At 42.0% G+C, this 18,956-nt stretch overlaps 2 protein-coding genes across 2 annotated transcripts; one reads left to right on the top strand and one right to left on the bottom strand.

The window, feature by feature from the left end:
* The first annotated feature begins 1,081 nt into the window (after window positions 1-1,081).
* Window positions 1,082-1,892, top strand: LOC120456913 (trypsin alpha-3-like). Its single transcript, XM_039644043.2, has one exon. The coding sequence runs from the start codon at window positions 1,115-1,117 to the stop codon at window positions 1,847-1,849; it is 735 nt and encodes a 244-aa protein (XP_039499977.1). The 5' UTR covers window positions 1,082-1,114; the 3' UTR covers window positions 1,850-1,892.
* A 4,823-nt stretch (window positions 1,893-6,715) lies between these two features.
* LOC120456264 (transmembrane protein fend) lies at window positions 6,716-18,664 on the bottom strand. The gene is made up of 4 exons (XM_039642988.2): window positions 17,526-18,664; window positions 10,186-10,233; window positions 9,252-9,494; window positions 6,716-8,823 (listed from the first exon to the last, which is right to left on the bottom strand). The coding sequence occupies exons 1-4, from the start codon at window positions 17,772-17,774 to the stop codon at window positions 8,407-8,409; spliced, it is 957 nt and encodes a 318-aa protein (XP_039498922.1). The 5' UTR covers window positions 17,775-18,664; the 3' UTR covers window positions 6,716-8,406.
* Between the last annotated feature and the right edge of the window lie 292 nt (window positions 18,665-18,956).

Here is an 18,956-nt window from a genome sequence, read left to right as displayed (position 1 = left end):
CGTCGCCGATGAGATGAGTTGATGACGATGGAAATGGAGATGAAGATGGGGGGTATCGAGAAGCAAAGAAAATCCATTAACTATTATTATTATTATTATGATTATAAATGAATTACGCAGCTGTATGAGAAAGAAAGAGAGAACGAGAGAGATAAGAAAATAATAACATTAACATATTGTACAATATATTATTATTTTTGTATTATTCTCATTTCCTTTTATATCTACTTATATTCCACAAACCTTTTGAGCCGAAATAAACAAACGATTTCGTTTTATCGAAGGACTTGCATGATAAAGACTCTACTTCTCATCGATACGGGAATATGATAACTTTTAAATATGGAGTTTCCATCATTTATAGAGGTTATAAGGAAATCATGTTTGAATAGTTTCAAAGTCTATTTTTAAATGTCTAAATCTGACTGGGATAAAACAATAGAGATTGCCTACGAAGATACCCACTCCTGCCCTCGAAAGTAGACTATGAAATGCTCGAAATCGCATTGCGTAACGTGTACCAATACGCGTGACGGAATCAAATCATAGAAGTGACAGGCGTTGTGTTCCCTAAACTCTTCGTCATCCTGCAATCGTCGTAATCCTAATCCTCGACGAATCTCCGCAAACAAGTGTCGGCGCACAATGGAAATCATCGAGGATAATGCTCGGCATCAAGACGTCTCACGGCTGTCAGCTGCGCCCGCCGCTTCCTTCACTCTCATCCTTGATGTCCTGGCCCCTCAGGGATGGCAGTCTAACTTTTATTCCCTGTATGAGGAGTTCTTAGTTCTAAGATATACGTTTTTCTATGGAATAGTAGTTCTCGCGTAGTCATAGTCATCAGTTTCTTAAATAGTAAATATATTAAAAACATATGAGCACACAGTTTAAGTATTTAAAATTTATGATAAGAAGTTTCGTAATTCGTCACTGGTAAACGCGTGTTTTGCATTTAAATCTTACAACTAGATATGGTATTTAAAGAATGCAGTTTGCTTGATAAGTAGATTAAACAATTCTACAGTTCAATAATTGGAAATGCCAAGTGGAATACCTATAAAAGAGTTTGCCCAGCTGGGTATTGCCACTTCCAACTCGAACTCCAGTCAAAATGTGCATTCAGTTGACTTTGCTCATCGCAAGCGTAGCCCTAATCTCCGCCGAATGGATGCCGGAGAGGATTGCTAGACCGCAGCCGGTGAACATATCCAAGGTGCCCTGGCAGGCTTCCATTTTGGGCAACAAAAGGTGCGGTGGTGCCATTCTCAATGATCGGACTGTCTTATCGGCTGCCCACTGTGTGGTTACCGGTGATCCCAAAAACTATTCCGTGTCAGTGGGAGCCTCGACGACGCTCAAAGGTGGCCAGTTGGTGAAGGTGCAGAGCATCATTCGGCACGAGGGATACAATAAGGTCAGCAACTCCAACGATATAGTGATTCTCCGTTTAAGCACCCGCCTCCACTTGGGTGCCAATGTCCAGCCCATTCCACTGGCGGAGAGTGTGCCCAGCGGTGGATCCGCCGCCTTGGTTTCCGGCTGGGCAAGGACCAAAAAGGACCGCAGGAGGCCAATGTCGCAGACCCTGCTCAGTACCTCGGTGGACATAGTGGATCAGCAGGCCTGCACGAAGTTCTATCCCAACAAGAGCAGTGTGCTCTGTGCCACAAGTCATGGAGCAAGTGCCTGCCGGGACGACTCCGGATGTCCATTGGTCTCCGATGGCAAGCTTGTGGGCATCGTGTCCTTTGGTGTTGCTAGGCCTCATCCCACATATCCGGGAGGCTATGCCAATGTGGCTGAGCTCAGGCCTTGGATTTTGCAGACCATCGCGAGATTAGTGTAAAAGATTTTAAAGACGATAAATATTCGAATCATTTAACCAATAATCAAGTTTTTAGTTTGCAAATGAAAATCATGCACATATGCTTTGATTTTCTCTCAGTGCATTTACTAGCTTTACTAGCTCCTTAGCCACTGATTCGATTTGTTGGCATCTCTGGTGCAGCTGTCACCCATTGTTGTTGTTTTTGTATTTGTTTTTGTTTTTGCCGCTCCCCCTCTTCCTCTGCCACTCTTACTTCTACTCCTTTTTGCTTTCTCTCTCTTTCGCTGATTTCGGCAACACTCCTTTTGGGCGCTCCTTTCTTCCACTGGCGCTCTCTCCTCTCTCCGCTCCCGCGACGTATTGTAACCTTTGGTAAGGTTAAATGTGAGCAGCGGAACCCGCGAATTGTGCCACGCCAAAAGGGGCGTGTTGAGTGAAGGGGCGTTAGGGGGTGGGGGGCGTGGCAGGCGGAGATGGGCGCCGACGCATTGGCAGGAAAATGTGATATTGGGATATCTGGATACCGTTATCCCTTGCAGCCAACTCGAACGTGTTGCATGCAACCTGTCCGTTTCGCTCTGCTCCACGTCGTCCTCTTCTCCACCTTCCTCGTCCCATCTGCCCCACCCACTACTCCCACTTTTCAGTGCCACGTGGGTGTGCGCTCGCTATAAACAGCACGAGCATCTGTGTGTGTGTGGGTGTGGAATAGTGTGTGTTTGTGAGAGAGCATATCTCCGTATCAAAATCAAACTGATTCAGCATCTCCATCAGTATTAGTATCAGCTGCAGCCGCTCTGCTTGCGCCTCTGCCGACGTCGAGTACAGCAAAGCCTCACAGTGATAGTTAGTGATAGTGATTGTTTTTATAGGTATTTTAATGGTTCTCTTGATACTCTTTAAATGTTGGATATGATATGTTGCTTAGTATTAACCATTTCATAGTACATTTTGTTAAAGTTAAGTGGAAATCAACGAGTTATCTAACTATCTTAATTTTACAGTCTTTAGCGAGCATGGAATAACTTTCAAGTTTCTTTATTAGTTCGGATTAGCCAAGTAAAACTGTACACCCGCTGGGTGATCCAAAAGGGGGCAATATGTGGGGCCAGTGAAGCTCCAGTGCCGCCTGTCTCTGCAATGATTGAGATTAGTTTCCATTTCTTAATTGAAAAGTTGCTCTAATCTTTTGATATTTGTGGAAATTTGCCACAGAAATTTATCAATTTTCCGGCCCAGCCTTGGCCGCCTTGGCGCCCACTTCTCCGTCCCCCCCTCCCCCTGGGAACTACAATTGCCCTTCTACCCGGCAAACTGCCTTGAACAGCAATCGCCCTTCGGCTGCTGCTGCTGCTGCCGCTGTTGTTGCTGCACTGAAAAAACAATTGGGGCCAAAAGGGCGAAACGGCGAATCTGATGCCAATTAAGAGAAAAGGTAAATTACCAGCGGAAGGCGAAGTTTTGAATTTCATTTCATGACAAGTTTTGCCGGCAATGATAATATAATGAGCCCATTTCGCGCACACTTTCACTCGCTGTCAAAGTTTCCTTACCGATTTCCACTCCATTTGACTGGTAAAATAATTTTACCATTTGCAATAATTTAGCCTTAATATTATCTTTGTATCAGAGATAAAGTTTTATAGGAACACCTACTTTTAGAAACATTTAGTAACGAACAAATTATTTTCTAGTTAGTTCCTTTAGTAGTTATTTTCGAAAGATAGAGATACATTTTAAATTGAGCATCCCTTTTGCGCGCAGTGTGTTGCTGATGCTGTTGTAGTTGCTTTATTCCCTGGGACCACCTCCCCGCCTCCGGAAAAATCATATCCCCGCCCCTTTCCCCTTTGCCCGCTGGCACATTTTGAAGGAAAGGAAAAAAGTAATTTTGTGCAACGATGCGACGACCCTTGGCCAAAAAAAAAAAAAAATAATGAAAAGACACAAAACAGAAAAACAACAGCGGGAACAACAACAAAATTGTAATGAGAAACCTTTTATGGCACAAACACATGCTCGCTTTTCCACCCACCCCCGCCCACTTTCCCGCCGGCCACCCATCGCCACCGCCCTCCAGCCACCCAAAAAGCCAAGTTATCTCTTCTGTTCTCTTCTCGTTTGCCTTTTAGTCGTAGTCTAATTTTATTTGGTTTGCTTTGCGCTTCATCTGCTCCTCCTTCTCCTTCTCATTTCTCTTCGTCCACTTCCACCTTTTGTCTACTTAGAATTAATAATTTTTGTTGTTTATACATCTTTTTTTTTTCATCTCCATCGTGTTGTAATACAATATGTTTGTAGGTCCTCTATATGTGTACAACTGCGGTCAAGATAATAGCAGCAGGTCCTTGATAAAAATCAGCTTAGAACCCTGGGGAAATTTGTTCATCATTCTATGATAAAACAAGTCATTTAAATTTGTTGTTATCTAACCTAAGTTGAAGATAGGCATTTATTTAACTTACTGCTACTATTTTGACAACAGCTGTAGTTGCTTTTGTTTTCTTAGCGTTTTTTAGGTTGCCTTCTTCTCTTACTTTTATTTGTTTGATAATTTATATTACAAAATAAAAATCAAAAAGCTAAACATGGTTGGGGCCGGAGTAGGGGTTAAGGGTGGGGGTGGGGTGACTAAGGGTTAAGCGGAGAGAGAGGTGGATTTTGGCAAATGATTTGGTTTGGCAGGTGGGCCCCTCTCCCCTTCTCTTTCCCTTCTTCTGCTTCCTTGCTCTCTCCCGCTGAATTTCATTTCTTTTGTATTTGTTTGTTTGGGTGTGGCTGTGTGTGTGTTTGTGAGTGAGTGCGGGGGCGGGGGCGTGAGTGTGGGCGTGTCCATTGGGAGCATTGGAGCATCTTTATCGAAATAACATTGTAATTGCTTTTTGATAAATGAAGCACGCGCTGCACAACTGACAACCGAGCAACAACTAAAACAAACAGCGCAAGCGAGCGAAAGAGCACTGCTCTCGCACCAGTGCTACCCTCTAATTTCTCTCCGCCAAGATCAAAAGCAATTGGCAGTCCAATTGGACTCCTAGTTGGAAGCGATTGGCTTCCAAGTGGATTCGGAGTTGGAATTGCACAAGACTTTGATTATTTCTCACATGTTACAAAAAATGAAACAAAGAACATGGTTTCTTAAATATTTTATATGGGAATTTACTTAGTCACTAATTGTTAACATTAGAAATTTGTCTTTAATCAAGAGATGGAACAGAAATCTTTTTGATTGCAGCGAAAAATGGTAAATCAAAAAGGGTTTTGAGAAACGATTATCATTATCTTTATATTTTAACATGCTTCACTTAATGTTCAAGTATTAATCAGTTATCAAAAAAGCAAATAAAAATAACAAAGTATTCTAAATATTTTCATATATGTATCTGATATTTATGTATATATAAATATGCTTAGCTTATCAGGAAGAAGTTTATTTGGTTATGTTTGCTTTTGTTCTAAGTTCAAAATGTTTTCTTTATCAATTAACATTTGTATTGGTTATAAATACATACACCTAATTTTATATATTTTTTATACATTTATTTTGTATTCGAAAACGTTCAGAAATAAGTGATATAAAAAATAGGAAAAGATTGAAATGTACATTCAAAGGAATCCAAGTTTAACACGTTTTTCAGTCCACACTTAGTTGTATTCTTTGTTACTCTTTAAAGAATATTCTATATACGCTTTAAATATATGTATGCATTTGGAAGATTTCAGTTGAGTAGTTGGAAAACCCAAAAAATTAAATTTAAAAAAATTCGAATTTTGACTACATTTGAACATCTACATCTACTGTGGGTTAAACCCATAATAGGCTGATCACACTGCAGAGCAAGGGGTATCGCTGCCAGTGGACATGCCCAAATGGGCATGTTCAGAATGGGTATTGGGGTTATAAAAGCAAAATCGCTTGGACGTCTCACTCAAGTGTCGCCCAGACCTAATCCCCCCGCCTCGGAAAAGACCCCTTCGGAACTGGGATGGGGGGCACGACGCACTCTGGGAAGACAATTTAAAATGTTGAAAAATGCTCAGCTAATTGGCAGTTGACAGCGTCGAGAGCCTGGGATTGGCTTGGCCCACAAAAAAAAACAACACAGACATCGGCAGGCGAGCATGGGTTAAGAGGAGGGATTGGGGCTGCTTTAGCTGTAGGGGCATATAAATTTAATTTGGTTTATAAAAAGTGCTTGAGAATGTGGAGTTGGGGGGATGCTGAAGTGGCCGAGCAAACAACAGCTGAACCAAAAGGGGGATGACGGGGATTGGGATCTAATGGCAGCCAAGTGGCCACCAAAGCCAACCCCCTTTTGCTAATCCAAAAACAGGAAAGGCTAACACAAAAAAAAATTAAATTAAAAAAGTAAAAAAAAATTAAAAATAAAAATAAAGAAAGCAGCAGAATAGCAGAGAAGAACGAAAAAGTTTCCCCAAGCCGACGAGAAGAGAGTTTTTGCGCAGAAAAGGAAAAGTTTAATCGGAAATTCTTTAGAGAATACTTTTTCGGCCGCGGCAAAGGAATTTTTCCATTTCATCTAGCCAAAGAAGTTTCTCATAATCGACACGACGACCCCTTTACACAATCAACCCCCTCGTCTTGCATGCATTTGCATATCCCAACTCTAATTTATATGATAAGTGCGAGGACGAGGACGAGGACGAGGACAAGGACGATGAAGGGGAAAAACGGGGAAAATGGGGGAAATCGGGAAGAACAGTGGAGCAGCAGATAGAAGGGGGGGAGCCACAAAAATCGATGCCTTAGTTTTTTGATTACAAAGAGAGTGGGGGGTGGGTATAGTGTGCATAAATGAATACGTGCACATACATATACATTTATTCCCATGCCAACCCGCAACAAATAAAAGTAGCCAAAAATGAGCTGCAATAACAAATCAAATTATATTTACATAATAAACGAATAAAGGATAAATGTTGAAAGGGTGCCGCACATCCGCTACCATCCTTCTCGTCCGAATTTATTCATACACAGTACATATCTAAAATGTGATTGGCATATTTCGTATTTAGTCTTAACGAGTCTCTGCCACACAAAAAAAAAAAAAATAGATATACATACAAAAAAAAAAGAGGTAACACATTTGGATTGCTTAACTAAAATTAAACTAGGACTGCATTGTATATGGCAATGGGTTCACACTACACAAGGTTCTCACTCCAGAGATTCCATTTTGGGGTAAGAAGATGGTTGGATCTTTGTTGATTTGATCGAAATTCACTAATTCATACTACAACCATTGGAGCAGACACTAAAAACAAACGTTTAAGTATAAAAAGCATCAAAAGCAGGAACACTCCATTAATCAGATTAAGTTGTTCATTCTTTGTTCGAAAAATAAAAACATCTTCTTGCCCCTGGAAAACCGTATTCCGTATTCTTAAAATCATAGGTTAACAAAACAATGGATTGTTTAAATATAAATAAATTAGGGCTAAAATATTTACAGGCATTTTGCGTAGCGAAGTTATTTCTCTCAGCTTTGATCATTAATTAACCATCTTTAATTAACCATTAACCATAGTTTAGTTTTAGTTTAGTTACTTTGTTACTTTGTTTTTACATGCTCAAGTACAGTAAGTCATTTATAATAGTTTACTTTGTTGTTAATTTAATTGAGTTTGTCTAGGTATAAACATTTAAAAATTTTGAAAAATATTTACTTCTGATTTAAGTTGCTTTCTTGTTAATTTGTAATTCCTTTTTGTTTTGCTTTAGCTTTTCCTTTTCTTTTAAGTTTAAAGACGACTAAAAATGGAAAAGAGATGCATGATATTTTGTATTTGTATTAATTGGTATATATATTTGTTTTTAACCTGAGTAAAAAACAAATTTATATTGTTTGTATGTTTGCAAGCGAGCGACGATTGACAAAAAATTTGTAGCAATTTGTTGCATTTAGTTTGGTGTATGTAGTTGGTTGGCCGCTGGCCCCTAGGCTAATTATATATATAATATAATATATAGTATATAATATATAATAATATAATATATATATATATATATATTTGTATCCGTAACCGTAACCGTAAACGTATCTGCATCTGTATCTTTATCTTGATCTCTAGCTGCTCCTGCTTGTATAACTATGATATATATGTATGTATATAGTAAATGCGTTAAATGTATAATATAGTTGGTATATGTATATAGAGCTATGTATGTTTATCATGCGTGTATATGTATATGACTGCGCTGGTTTGGCATTGGGATCTACGAATGGCAGAGGATAAAACTTAACTTAGTTGAGCGAACGTTGCTTGACTCTCCAACTCAATTCTATTCAATTCAATTCAATTCAATTCAATTCAATTTGATCCGAATCGATTCGATTCGATCTGATCTATCATATCGAATCAAAATTCAGGATTTCACATTTTTGGATAGGGAAGGACTAACTAACGCGGCAAGGGGTATGTACACAGTTGTCTTCGCGTCTTTTGTTAATTTGTTAATTTGTTTTTGTATGGTTTTCTTTTTGGGGTGCAGAATATCACATAGTCAGACATCTATATATATACGACTACAAGTTGTCCGGATAACCTCCGCCTTAGACATGCAGCGTGGAGGCGTCCAGTGAGTTCCTCGAGCTGCTCGTGCTGCGACCTATCAACGTGGCCGTGTCCGCGCTGTCCGCATCCAGGGGGAATCGCTTGCGCTGTGGACGCAGGAACAGGAACATGACCAGCAGGGCCAGGAAGAAGGCCAGCGCCCCGAAGGCCGGATAAACCACACCGCCCAGTTCGCTGGCCGTCGGCAGGGCACTGATTATGTACACCCGATCCGTGGGCCGGAAGCGAATGCGTTGCGAGTGCTCCAAGGCATCTGGATGGTTCACCGGCTGCTCCACCGGCTGCTCCACTGACTGCCCCTGGGTCCTCGGTGTGCTGGTCGTGGTCGTTGTCGTGCCCACCAACTGGCTGGTGTCCACATTCAGCTTGATCGAACGCCGCATCAGACCCGTGAGCTATTAAATTGAAATGGGAAGAAGGCATAGAGTGTCAATGGGTGTTGAAGAATATATTAGATAGGCGTTAAATACTTGGTTTAGGATCGTATAACATCTACTCTAAAGATCTTTTCTTCTTAGCTCTATTAGCATAACCATAACAACTCTTTCGCTTTGTTTGTGCTTGTGAAAGAAATCTCTTTGGAGATAAGATATAGTAGATAAGAAAGCATCTTGTGCATTTAACCCGCATTGGGTTAATCCTTAGTTTAAACATTTCAAATGAGATCATTTCTTTTATTAAACCGCCTAATTAGCTTTCAAGTATATAGTTAGTATAGATATATCTTCAAAAATGCTCATATATTACTAATCCCGTGTGCTTAACTTGATATCAAGTTTTTCTTATGCCGTAGCTATCAACCAAATGGGAAATGAGGACTCACCTTGTGCTTGCACTTGACCTGGATGTTGTAGACGGTGTCCGGCCACAAGGAGAGCTCCGCCCGGGCGGTGTCCGTGAGGAGATTGCCGATGAGGCCGCCGCCGGACACCTCCCAGGTGATGAGGCACTGGCGCGAGGCATTCGCTATCATCTCATCCCAGCCGATGTCCGTGAGGACGAGCGACTCCTGGCGCTGGGCCTTCAGCACTCGCAGTTCGAAGGGTGCCATCAGCTTTTGGCAGCACTGCGGTTCGTGGATGTCGTGGAGCACAAGGACAACGCCCCGGGCAGGACACGAAGTGTTGCGGAATGGCATAGAACGGTAAGGTAGGGAAGGAAAGTTAGCTATTTGTCAATTATTTCTTGTAATTATGTGGCGCGCCCGCAGGTAGGCAATGAAATTTGTTCATCCTTCGGTTGCCACTTTTCGCCTCCGGGCGACATCGTTTAACCCATTAAGGCCTGGCTGTTTCGTTTGGCATAATTCATGTCCTCGCCGTGTAAGTGCCTAAAAATGTTTACGCATGGCAATTTGGCAGTGGCAATGGCAGCAACGGCGACAGCACAAACAACCCTTTTTCAGCCGGCTTGCGATAATAAATGTAGATTTAATTTCGGGCATTTAAAAAAGATGCTTCTCCAGAGAAATTTACAGAATTGTCAAATTTATAATAAAATTAAAGCCGTAATGGCAAATGAAGTTGAATGCTTGCAATGAAAATGATTTAAATTTAAGAGATTTTTAACGATGCAGTTAAAATCCTTTAGACTGTGATTTGATCAAAGGTCGAATGCTCATCACCTTCTAACTAAATTATGATTGTATTAGGATTGCTCAGAAATTCGGCGTTTTCAAGCAGTTTTGAGCCGGCATTAATGGGTTAATGACATCGTTAGGCGGTCGCACAAAGACAAACATGAATGGAGATACTTACGTTTGTGCAATCAACGGAATCCTTACAATAATGCCAGTCCTTGGAAAGCTGCAAGCAGAGAAGACAGGACAAAGTTAGTTAGTGGGCGTGGCCTAATCGAATTTTAAGTAAGCTAGCAAAAAGTAATCAGGCCCAAGACCCCGGGCTGCCAGGACAAACAACAAGGAGTCATCAGCAGCCTCCCTTTCGGCCCCATCCTCTATCTTATGGCCCCAACAATAGACGCAAATTTGTAACTCGTAATAAAAGGCAAGGCATGCAGGCGGCAGGAAAAAAAAAACGAAGCGAAAAGTCTATGTAGATATACAGCAGCGGCCGGGAAAATAGGAAACTCCATCACTAGAACACTTTATGAATGTACCCTGACCAGTGCCAAAGTTGCAGGCCTTTCAAATTTTACTTTCCAAACTAATCGCCATATTGAAATCAATGGAGCATTTAGTGATGGAATCGCACGCTTTGCCTAATTGTTTGTTGTTTTGGGCAATTTTGCTAATCCGTTGGCTATTCTGCTGGCCGTTTCTGTACACAAGTAAATGACCACAAACGTTTGTGTTCGTCTATGGCGAATTGAAAATTTCACGCTCCCGGCAATGAGGATAATGAGGAGGATTGCCGTGACAGGACGAGGATGAGCATGCGAATGAGGATGAGGATGAGGATGGCGAAGATAGAAGCTGAGGGACAGACAAGAGAGAGCAGGAGGATCGGGATCAAACCGGACTGCCTGCTTAGCCTTTGTCAACTGTCGCCTTAGTCTCAAAACAGCTGAACTGAACGGAACAAAATGGAACAGCGGGCAGTACGGCGTACCAGGGTGCAGGACTCAGGACTCAGAGCTCAGGATTTAGGAGCTAGGACCAGTAACCCCACCCCACCTCCTCCTGCCTTGGCGTCTGTCCGCAGTCCTTTTATGAATGAGCAGGCAGAGAAACAGACAGATGAATGAGGCAATGGGAATGGAAATGGTAAAGGGAATGGGAATGGGAATGAGAATGAGTCGACGGCGATTAGAGATGGGTGCGTGACAAATTGTTATGACTCGGAATTTACAATATTAAAAAAATCAAACGAGGCGGTTTCCCCATACAGATCTCAATTCATTGGGCATTCGTTTTCGGTTTCGGCTTCGATTTCGATTTCGGGGAGGGTTAGGTTAAGTAACCCTAATGTGTGCTGCAAGCCAGATTTATGATTATTGCATTCGCCGGCATCGAATTTATGAAATCTTTATCTACAGTCTCAACCGATTCGTTATACTAGTTAATTTCGGTACGTGATTGAATTGTTTTATAAAGTTTTATAAAGTTATTCACATAAAATGTCAGACTCTCCAATTTGAGATGTAATAAATAAAACCTCCCAAGCCACAACATTGCAAATTGCCAGTTAGCTTTAATAAAAATCAATATTAATTATAATGGCTGCCGACACTTGCAGCTTAATGTTTGTTTAACATGAACACGTGTCAAATTAAACCTTATCAAAATAGGCAACCTATTATAATCGCCTAATTGATACTGGGCTACCTTCGTGAACTCTTTAAGTCTTTTATTTCATAAAAACCAAGTTAAGTTCCTATTTGCAAACAATTAACCATTCTAAATCCGGCAAACGATCTATACCTCTTCCTGTGCAGCTAAATCGTTTCTTTGATTCCGAAACTAGAGCTATTCCGATACTATCTCCCTGCTCAATCGCTCCTTGGCAATCTTAAGCCACTCCGATGCTATCCAGACATCCAGTTCACTAAGCCCTTAAATGCATCCGTACTTTGTGCAAATGTAGCACAGAAACTACTTGCATCTGGATCGATCATCCATCATCCTGGGCAAAGGAAAGGAAAAACCCGCCGGACAATGGCTGCCATCACCTTTTGGGCCAACTTTGACGGCGGCACTTTGTCATCATTACACAATAAGGCAGGAAAATCAGTAAAATCCGAGGAAACGGAAAGGGAAAATGAGCAGGAGTAGCAGGAGTGGGTAGGAGTGGCAGGAGGGGCAGGAGGAGCAGGACCAAAACCAAGCAGTTGTGGCAGATAAAAACGACGAATGCCAAAAGGAAAATCGCAAAGACAACATATTTTCCGCTCAATTGAATTTTTGGCCTCTGAAGATGTAGACGATGTAGTTGATGAGGGGAGGATTGCGTTTGCAACTGAAATTGTGGACAAGACTGAGGATGTGGATGTGGATGCGAATGAGGGCCTGAACCTGAAACAACTTGGGCGATAAGTAACAACAATAAGGCGTTCAGAATGAATGAATAAACGAATGAATGACCGAATGACTGAATGAAAACGCTGAACAGGCAAATCTTTTGGCCGTTCCGTCTGTCGGCTTTCCCCGAGTCTCCCTTTTTCCCTTTTCCCAGTTCACAGTTCACAGTTCCCAGCTCCCAGTTCACAGTTCGCATTTTCCCACTTTCCACAGTCTCGAGTCTCGAGTCTGTAGCCATGGACGGAGTACTACTACCTGGCCCAAAATGTGTCTGGGCCATATAAATTAAACGCAGGCAGCGACAACTTTTACATGCAATTGCCCTGGTATTTCACACCCTCGGCACAAATGCACTTGAAGAAAACTGTCAAAACTCCCACCTAAAAGGCTGAAAATTCCCTTTGATGTTCGCATGTACGTGAGGGAAACACGATTTTCACAATTCAGGCAGGTAAGCAAGCTAAAGTAAATCCTACAATTTGTACTCTATTTGCTTCTTTTGCAGGGTTATAGTTAATGCCGTTTTTGTTTTAGTATTGAAACAACAATGCAAGTATATAGTAAATTGTAAAGTAAATGTTAGGAACTTAAAATTTCCTGTTATTCTGCTATTTCTATTGGCTCTATTAGTGTATTACAACGAAAAGATGGCACTTTCCTTCTAGATGTCCATAGGATGATAACTTTGTTGAGTTATTGAACTAGTTTTTGTTTCGGCAAGTGTGGGAACGAACCATGGGCACATGACTCCGTAGGCCACATAAATTACCGAAGTTGGGTCAGTCAGTCAGTTTTTTGAGCGGCTTTTATGAGACACGTACGCATACGTAGATATATTCGATGATTCCACCACCAGCAGCGGCCGAACTACGTGCCTTGCATATACATCAAGATCGAAGCTTCCGGCCACCGCAGGAGCCGAAAAAAAATCCCGAATCCACCCGGCCAACTGGAGCACCCATCGCACCACCCATCTAACCACCCAACCACCCAATCACCCAACCACCCAATCACCCAACCACCCAACCACCTAGAGCATATCCAAAGTGAAGGAGGAAAAGTCTTTCATGGTGTTAATTTGGCGCTGATTGAGCAACGCATTCGCATTCGGAATCGCATTCCCCGTTCTTCGGATTCTCCTGTTCTCAGTTACCGATTCTCAGTTTTGGGGGTTGGATGACTGGGATGGCTGGATGGATGAATGAATGGATGGGTGGATTAGTTCCAGTTTGTCCTGCGAACCGAGCATGAAATTAGCCCAGTCTGCAACCCCTAAGAACTTTTGACTTTCGGCAAGCCGAGGCGAGGCATTCTGCATTACCATCACCACTACCACCTCAATCTCAATCTCAACCTCCACACCACTACTACCACCACTCCATCCATCACATTCACCCAACATCGCATCCAAAACTCTTGGGCGAACTTCAAAGGGCATATCGGACGGAGATGATGACGGTGATCAGGAATGCAGACAGCACACACGCGAAAGCTTAAGTATTTCGTGCCTGAAATCTGCAAGTTCGGACTAAATAATCAGCCAAGATTGGCATATCTAAAACCGAAAAGCCTAGCACATTTACAGCAACACATAAAAAGTTGAGTGGAAGATATTTGCAGCGAACATCTGCCATTTATGTCTGAATAATCAGTGAAGATTAACTTCTATTATGTGCAGCAGCATCTAACATATTGAGATTTTCATCTAACTATAATTAACCTAGGAATATATATTTTATATATATAAGAGTATTGCCAAGTGACAGGATATAGTAAGTTACAAACAAGATCTTAGTAAGAAGATCAACCATTCAGTTTTTCGAGTTTAACCGTAGGTTACAATCACAGTATTTAGGCGACTCATGATGCTAAGTTGTACAATGTGATATCAAAGTGCTACCGAACTATATTTGGACAAATTGCTGCCGTGCTCTCGTGTTAAATCAATAAACTTTGGCTCTATATTTGGACTTGGACATACATATGCGGCTTTGTAGCGTTGTAGCGTTTCCCTAGAACGATTTCGAGTGCCCCAGACAGTCCGAGTGTCTTGGCCTCTCGAGTTTCATCCCATGTTTCATTGTAAGTGTCGCCACAGCACTCATGAGCAGCACTCCTCTTGGAGTCAATTGGGTTGACTGCCTCGTTCTGCCCAGCTCGGTATCTCTCAGTTCGTTGGTTTCTTGGTTTCTCGGTTCCTCAGTTCCTCGGTTACTCGGTTCCCCACTCGAATGGAAAACCCAATTCCAATTCCAAACCCAATCCCAATTCCAATACTAAACGTACACCTTGTCGCCACAGAGAGGTCGACTTACTTGGAAATCGGAGATGATATTTATACTCTTGTGTTTTTCCCACTTGATTTATGCATGTGCACTTGGCGGGGAGCTGATGGAGCTCACTCGGATCGAATCGATATGAAAATTTGATTTGATTTCATTTGATTGAAATTTATTAACAGTCCACAGTTGTGTCGGTCACCTCCACCCCTCCATCCCTCCATCCAGTGTTTCTGTTTCCGATATCGCTGACAGATCAGCACGGTTCCAGGAAGTCACGCATTTAGAAATCAACTGGTTGGCTGGCTGGGTGGGTAAAATCTTTTTGGGAAACTTCTACGTCTGGATTTCAATACATCGGGGACAAATACATATTCGAAATTATTTCGTTGGGGATCGGTTACATGCAACGGAGGGGAAACCGAATCCCCGGGGTCCCAAAGTTTGTTTTTAGGGGAAAAACACAAGAAAGTGTCAACTCAGCGTATTTTGAAATTGGGGGTGAGAGTTCGGGGGTTCAGATTCAGCTACGGATTCCGATTCACTTCTTCGCCTCGATTGTAGTGGCATTTTCAACTTGGATTTGTTGGTTGGAAAACTTTGCTATTCATATTGATTAGTTGGGCTTTAGTTTTGTGTACTTGTTTGCTCTTGGCAAGTATCAGCTTGGCAATTGCGGTGAGTTCAATTAATTGGAATTTTCTATTTGCCTTCGAGGCTTATTGCCTTAATTGATAAGTGCGTTTTCCTAAGACTAATTTTGTAAATGGCTCTCATGTTGATATAGTATTTCTAAGACTAACATTGTATATAGATCTCATGTTGCTATAGTATTTCTAAGACTAACTTTGTAAATAAGTCTCATGTTGCTATAGTATTTCTAAGACTAACTTTGTGAATAGATCTCATGTTGCTATAGTATTTCTAAGACTAACATTGTAAACAAGTCTCATGTTGCTATAGTATTTAACCCAAGTCACTGCATAATAGTGCGCTATAAGTTATCCCCTTTGATTCCATTCTGAATTGTTTCTGATTTTTCGCGGTGATTTCTCAAAGTTCTTTCTTCTGCATTTCCTTGGCTCCTTCTTCAGAGCCCATTGTTCAGCCCACCTGCTCTATTTTCAAAAAGGTATCTTTCCCCTACCCCTTCCCCTTCCCCCTCCCTTGACTGCGGCATTTGAGCCGAACTTCTGTCCATCCATCTGTGACAGCTTTGTACAAATTCGATCCGAGAGCTTTATTCCTGCGCGGATTGTCTGGCTTTTTTCCCTCTGTTCATTTTTTGGTTTTTTATTTTTCATTTTTTTTGGCCATTGTCTATGGACGGATCAAATTGAATTCCCGATCTCTATTAGCGACGCTCGACCACCCAGTTGACATCTTTCTAGCGACCGGCGGGGACTACCTGAGCGGCAAGGTAAGCGGTAAGGTGAGCGGCAGCGGTATGGCAACAACAACAACAACAATAATAATAATAACCGGCAACAGAAGCAGCAGCGGCAATAGCTGCGATGTCAACCCGTAGATAAAAGATAAAAGACCCATCGAGCGGCCATAAAAAATGACGTCGCCTCCTCGAGTTCCTCAGTTACTCAGTTTTTCAGTTACTCAGTTCTTCAGTCCTACAGTTCGCCAGCTCTCCAGTTGTTCAGTTGTTCAGGTCCCGAAAACCGAAAACCGAATCCATTGTCATTGTCATCGACGTCTGTGTCCGCGTCCGCGTCCGCGTCTCCTAACCTTGAAGGTCGGTGTCGTCCAGGGCACAACTGTTCCCTACACGGCGAGAAAGAACGGGGTGGGTACCAGAGGCCAATTCGGCATGACCTCAATTAGGGCAATCTTAATCGCATTAGCTCGGGAACCTGACGGCACAGCGATGCACTTGAAAAGTGACTGGGAAAATGTGTCTGTGTGCTGGGAAAACTATTTGCTTCCAGCATTTCTAGTGAAGTATTCGGATCTTAAGCCCCTTTAATCTTGAAAAAGTTCTTACGACAAACGTAAATTTACATAGATACATATATAGATTACATATACATACATAGATCGAAACGTCCAAGTTAGTAATTATCCTGAAATCTAAAAATTCTCAAGGGAGTTCTTCAACCCTAGACTATTTCGGCTGGGCAGCCATTTTTTGGGAAAATGCGGTTTCGAAACTATGAATAAATTAGGAAAACCAGATGCAACGTTAATACGTTTTTAAGGAAATGAAAAATAACAGAATCATGCAAATTCACGGATTGTTAATTAACATGAGAATTTGAAGATGCTTGTCGACATAGAGAAGTCAACGATGTATGTACATATATATGTACATATGTACATATGCATATATGAATTTGGGTTGATCGAGGGTTGAAAAATGTTTAAACAGAAGCCAAAGCTGTAGTTGCATACAGATTTTAAAATTGTAAGTCTTATATGTGGGTATCCTCAATTATCAAACATATTAATTTGATATACATACATATGTGTACCATATTCCAATTACGTATTCACCCCTTAAAATACTTGGCATATATTATAAATCCAGCTGTTTTGTAATCTGCACTTGCTAATCCAAATCTACATCGATCCCCTGACTTTACATCAGCCATATATTATTTTTCTCCGTGTACAAAGCGAATGCCCTATCGGTTATATTGCCGCTCAACTGGGCATACAACTGTCCATCAAACGAACTGGGATCGAAACGGATCCGATACGATCCGAGGTCTTATCTCGGGTTCTGAGTTCTCAGTGCGAGTCTGGGGTTTATGCGTCTGGGTTTCTGGGGCTTCAATTGGGATTCTTATTTTTACTCTTGCGTATATGTATTTACTTGGATTCTTACCTGCTGATAGCAACTTTGACGGCATCTGTTTAGCTGTTTGCTGGCAAAGGGAGCGGGGGTGGGGGTCTGAGCGGTGGTGGCGGCGGCGGCTGTTGGATCAGCAGCTCCTGGACTGGATGCCGATGACGAGGATACCGATACCGATAGCGATAGCGATAACGGCAGCGATTTGGATCGAGCGGGCCCCGCCCCCTGGGCGACAGAGAGGGCGGCAAGGGCGCAGGACATCAAAACAAGTGAGTGGAACATGTTGTCTTCGTCCTCGTGCTTCGCCTCCTCCTTTCTTCTCCACCTCCTTTGCTTGTTGTCGTCCTGCCACTCCCTCCTTTTTCTCCAATGGGCGTGGGCGTTGACTCGAACTCGTGTGTGTGTGTCTTGTTGTTGTGCCTGTGTTATGTGTTGTTGCGCGTGTGTGTGTGGGCGTGGAGAGCGGTGTGCTCAGCAGATTGATTAATTGATTGATTTTGTTTGTTTATTTTCGTATCAAGTGGTGTTGTTGCTGCTGCTGCGGCGGTTTTTTGCTGTTGCTGTTGTTGTTATTGAAGCTGGCACATAATAATCGCAGCGTCGACTGCATTTAGTGAAGCGAAGCAGTAAATCCTACTCTCTACACCTCTTTCTCCACCTCACGTTGCTGCCCGTTAACTGTAACAGTTAACTGTAACTCCACATGCTGCGCGACAACAACAACAACCTATGTTATTTGTATTTGTTTTTGTTATTTCTTTTTCGGTGTTCTCTTTAACGTGCTTTATTTGTTTGACTTTTGTGTTTGAGTACCAAGATGAAGAAACAGTAACACACGTGAAAAAAATTGTTTAATTGTAACGATTTTGTTAAGTATACACCCGAAAAAAAAGGCGACGACAGGACAATAACAAGAATAGCACACGCGCGACACGTAAAGGAGGAAAATCTAATGTATACGCTGTGCGAAATTACAATTTCGATTTCAGGAGCCGAACAACCGAAAAACGAGCGTCGCCGTCGAGGGTTAATGCTGCTCTGAACGAAAACAACGAAAACAGAGAGCACGAGAACCGAATTCGAAACAGAGATAAAAGCAACAACAGCAACATCGCTGGCAACTACAACAAGCGGCAACAACTACTGCAGCGCGAGCTGCTCAGTTAGCTATAGCTAGTTTTGGCTAGAACATTTAAGGGCGAGCCCAGCGGATCGAAAATATTGGTGAAATGTGAGTTCTTTAAGTTTGTTCTCATTATTGTGTCTATTTGCTGTAAGCAGTTTAACTTTTGTTTGTTAATCTCACATAAATTTGCCGTATTATGATGTATTGAAAAATTTTTTAAACTTTTAGGGGACTAAAATATTTATTTTTAGTTTAGCTGGTGGTGCAACATAATTATCTAGCTATTTTCGGCTAAGTCTCGGGCATTCCAATGAGCCCTACCATCGAACTCGAGCAGC

This window comes from Drosophila santomea, chromosome X (assembly GCF_016746245.2).
Source record: "Drosophila santomea strain STO CAGO 1482 chromosome X, Prin_Dsan_1.1, whole genome shotgun sequence".
NCBI lineage: Eukaryota > Metazoa > Arthropoda > Insecta > Diptera > Drosophilidae > Drosophila > Drosophila santomea.
This window is presented reverse-complemented; position numbering and strand designations above follow the sequence as displayed.

Bases quoted from the DNA above. Each gene is read 5' to 3' on its own strand.
- LOC120456264 (XM_039642988.2), bottom strand. From the start codon at position 17,774: ATGTTCCACTCACTTGTTTTGATGTCCTGCGCCCTTGCCGCCCTCTCT. The intron at 10,234-17,525 runs GTAAGAATCCAA...CTCTGCTTGCAG, and splicing joins GTCAAAGTTGCTATCAGCAG to CTTTCCAAGGACTGGCATTA. The intron at 8,824-9,251 runs GTGAGTCCTCAT...TCAATTTAATAG, and splicing joins AGGTCAAGTGCAAGCACAAG to CTCACGGGTCTGATGCGGCG.
- LOC120456913 (XM_039644043.2), top strand. From the start codon at position 1,115: ATGTGCATTCAGTTGACTTTGCTCATCGCAAGCGTAGCCCTAATCTCC.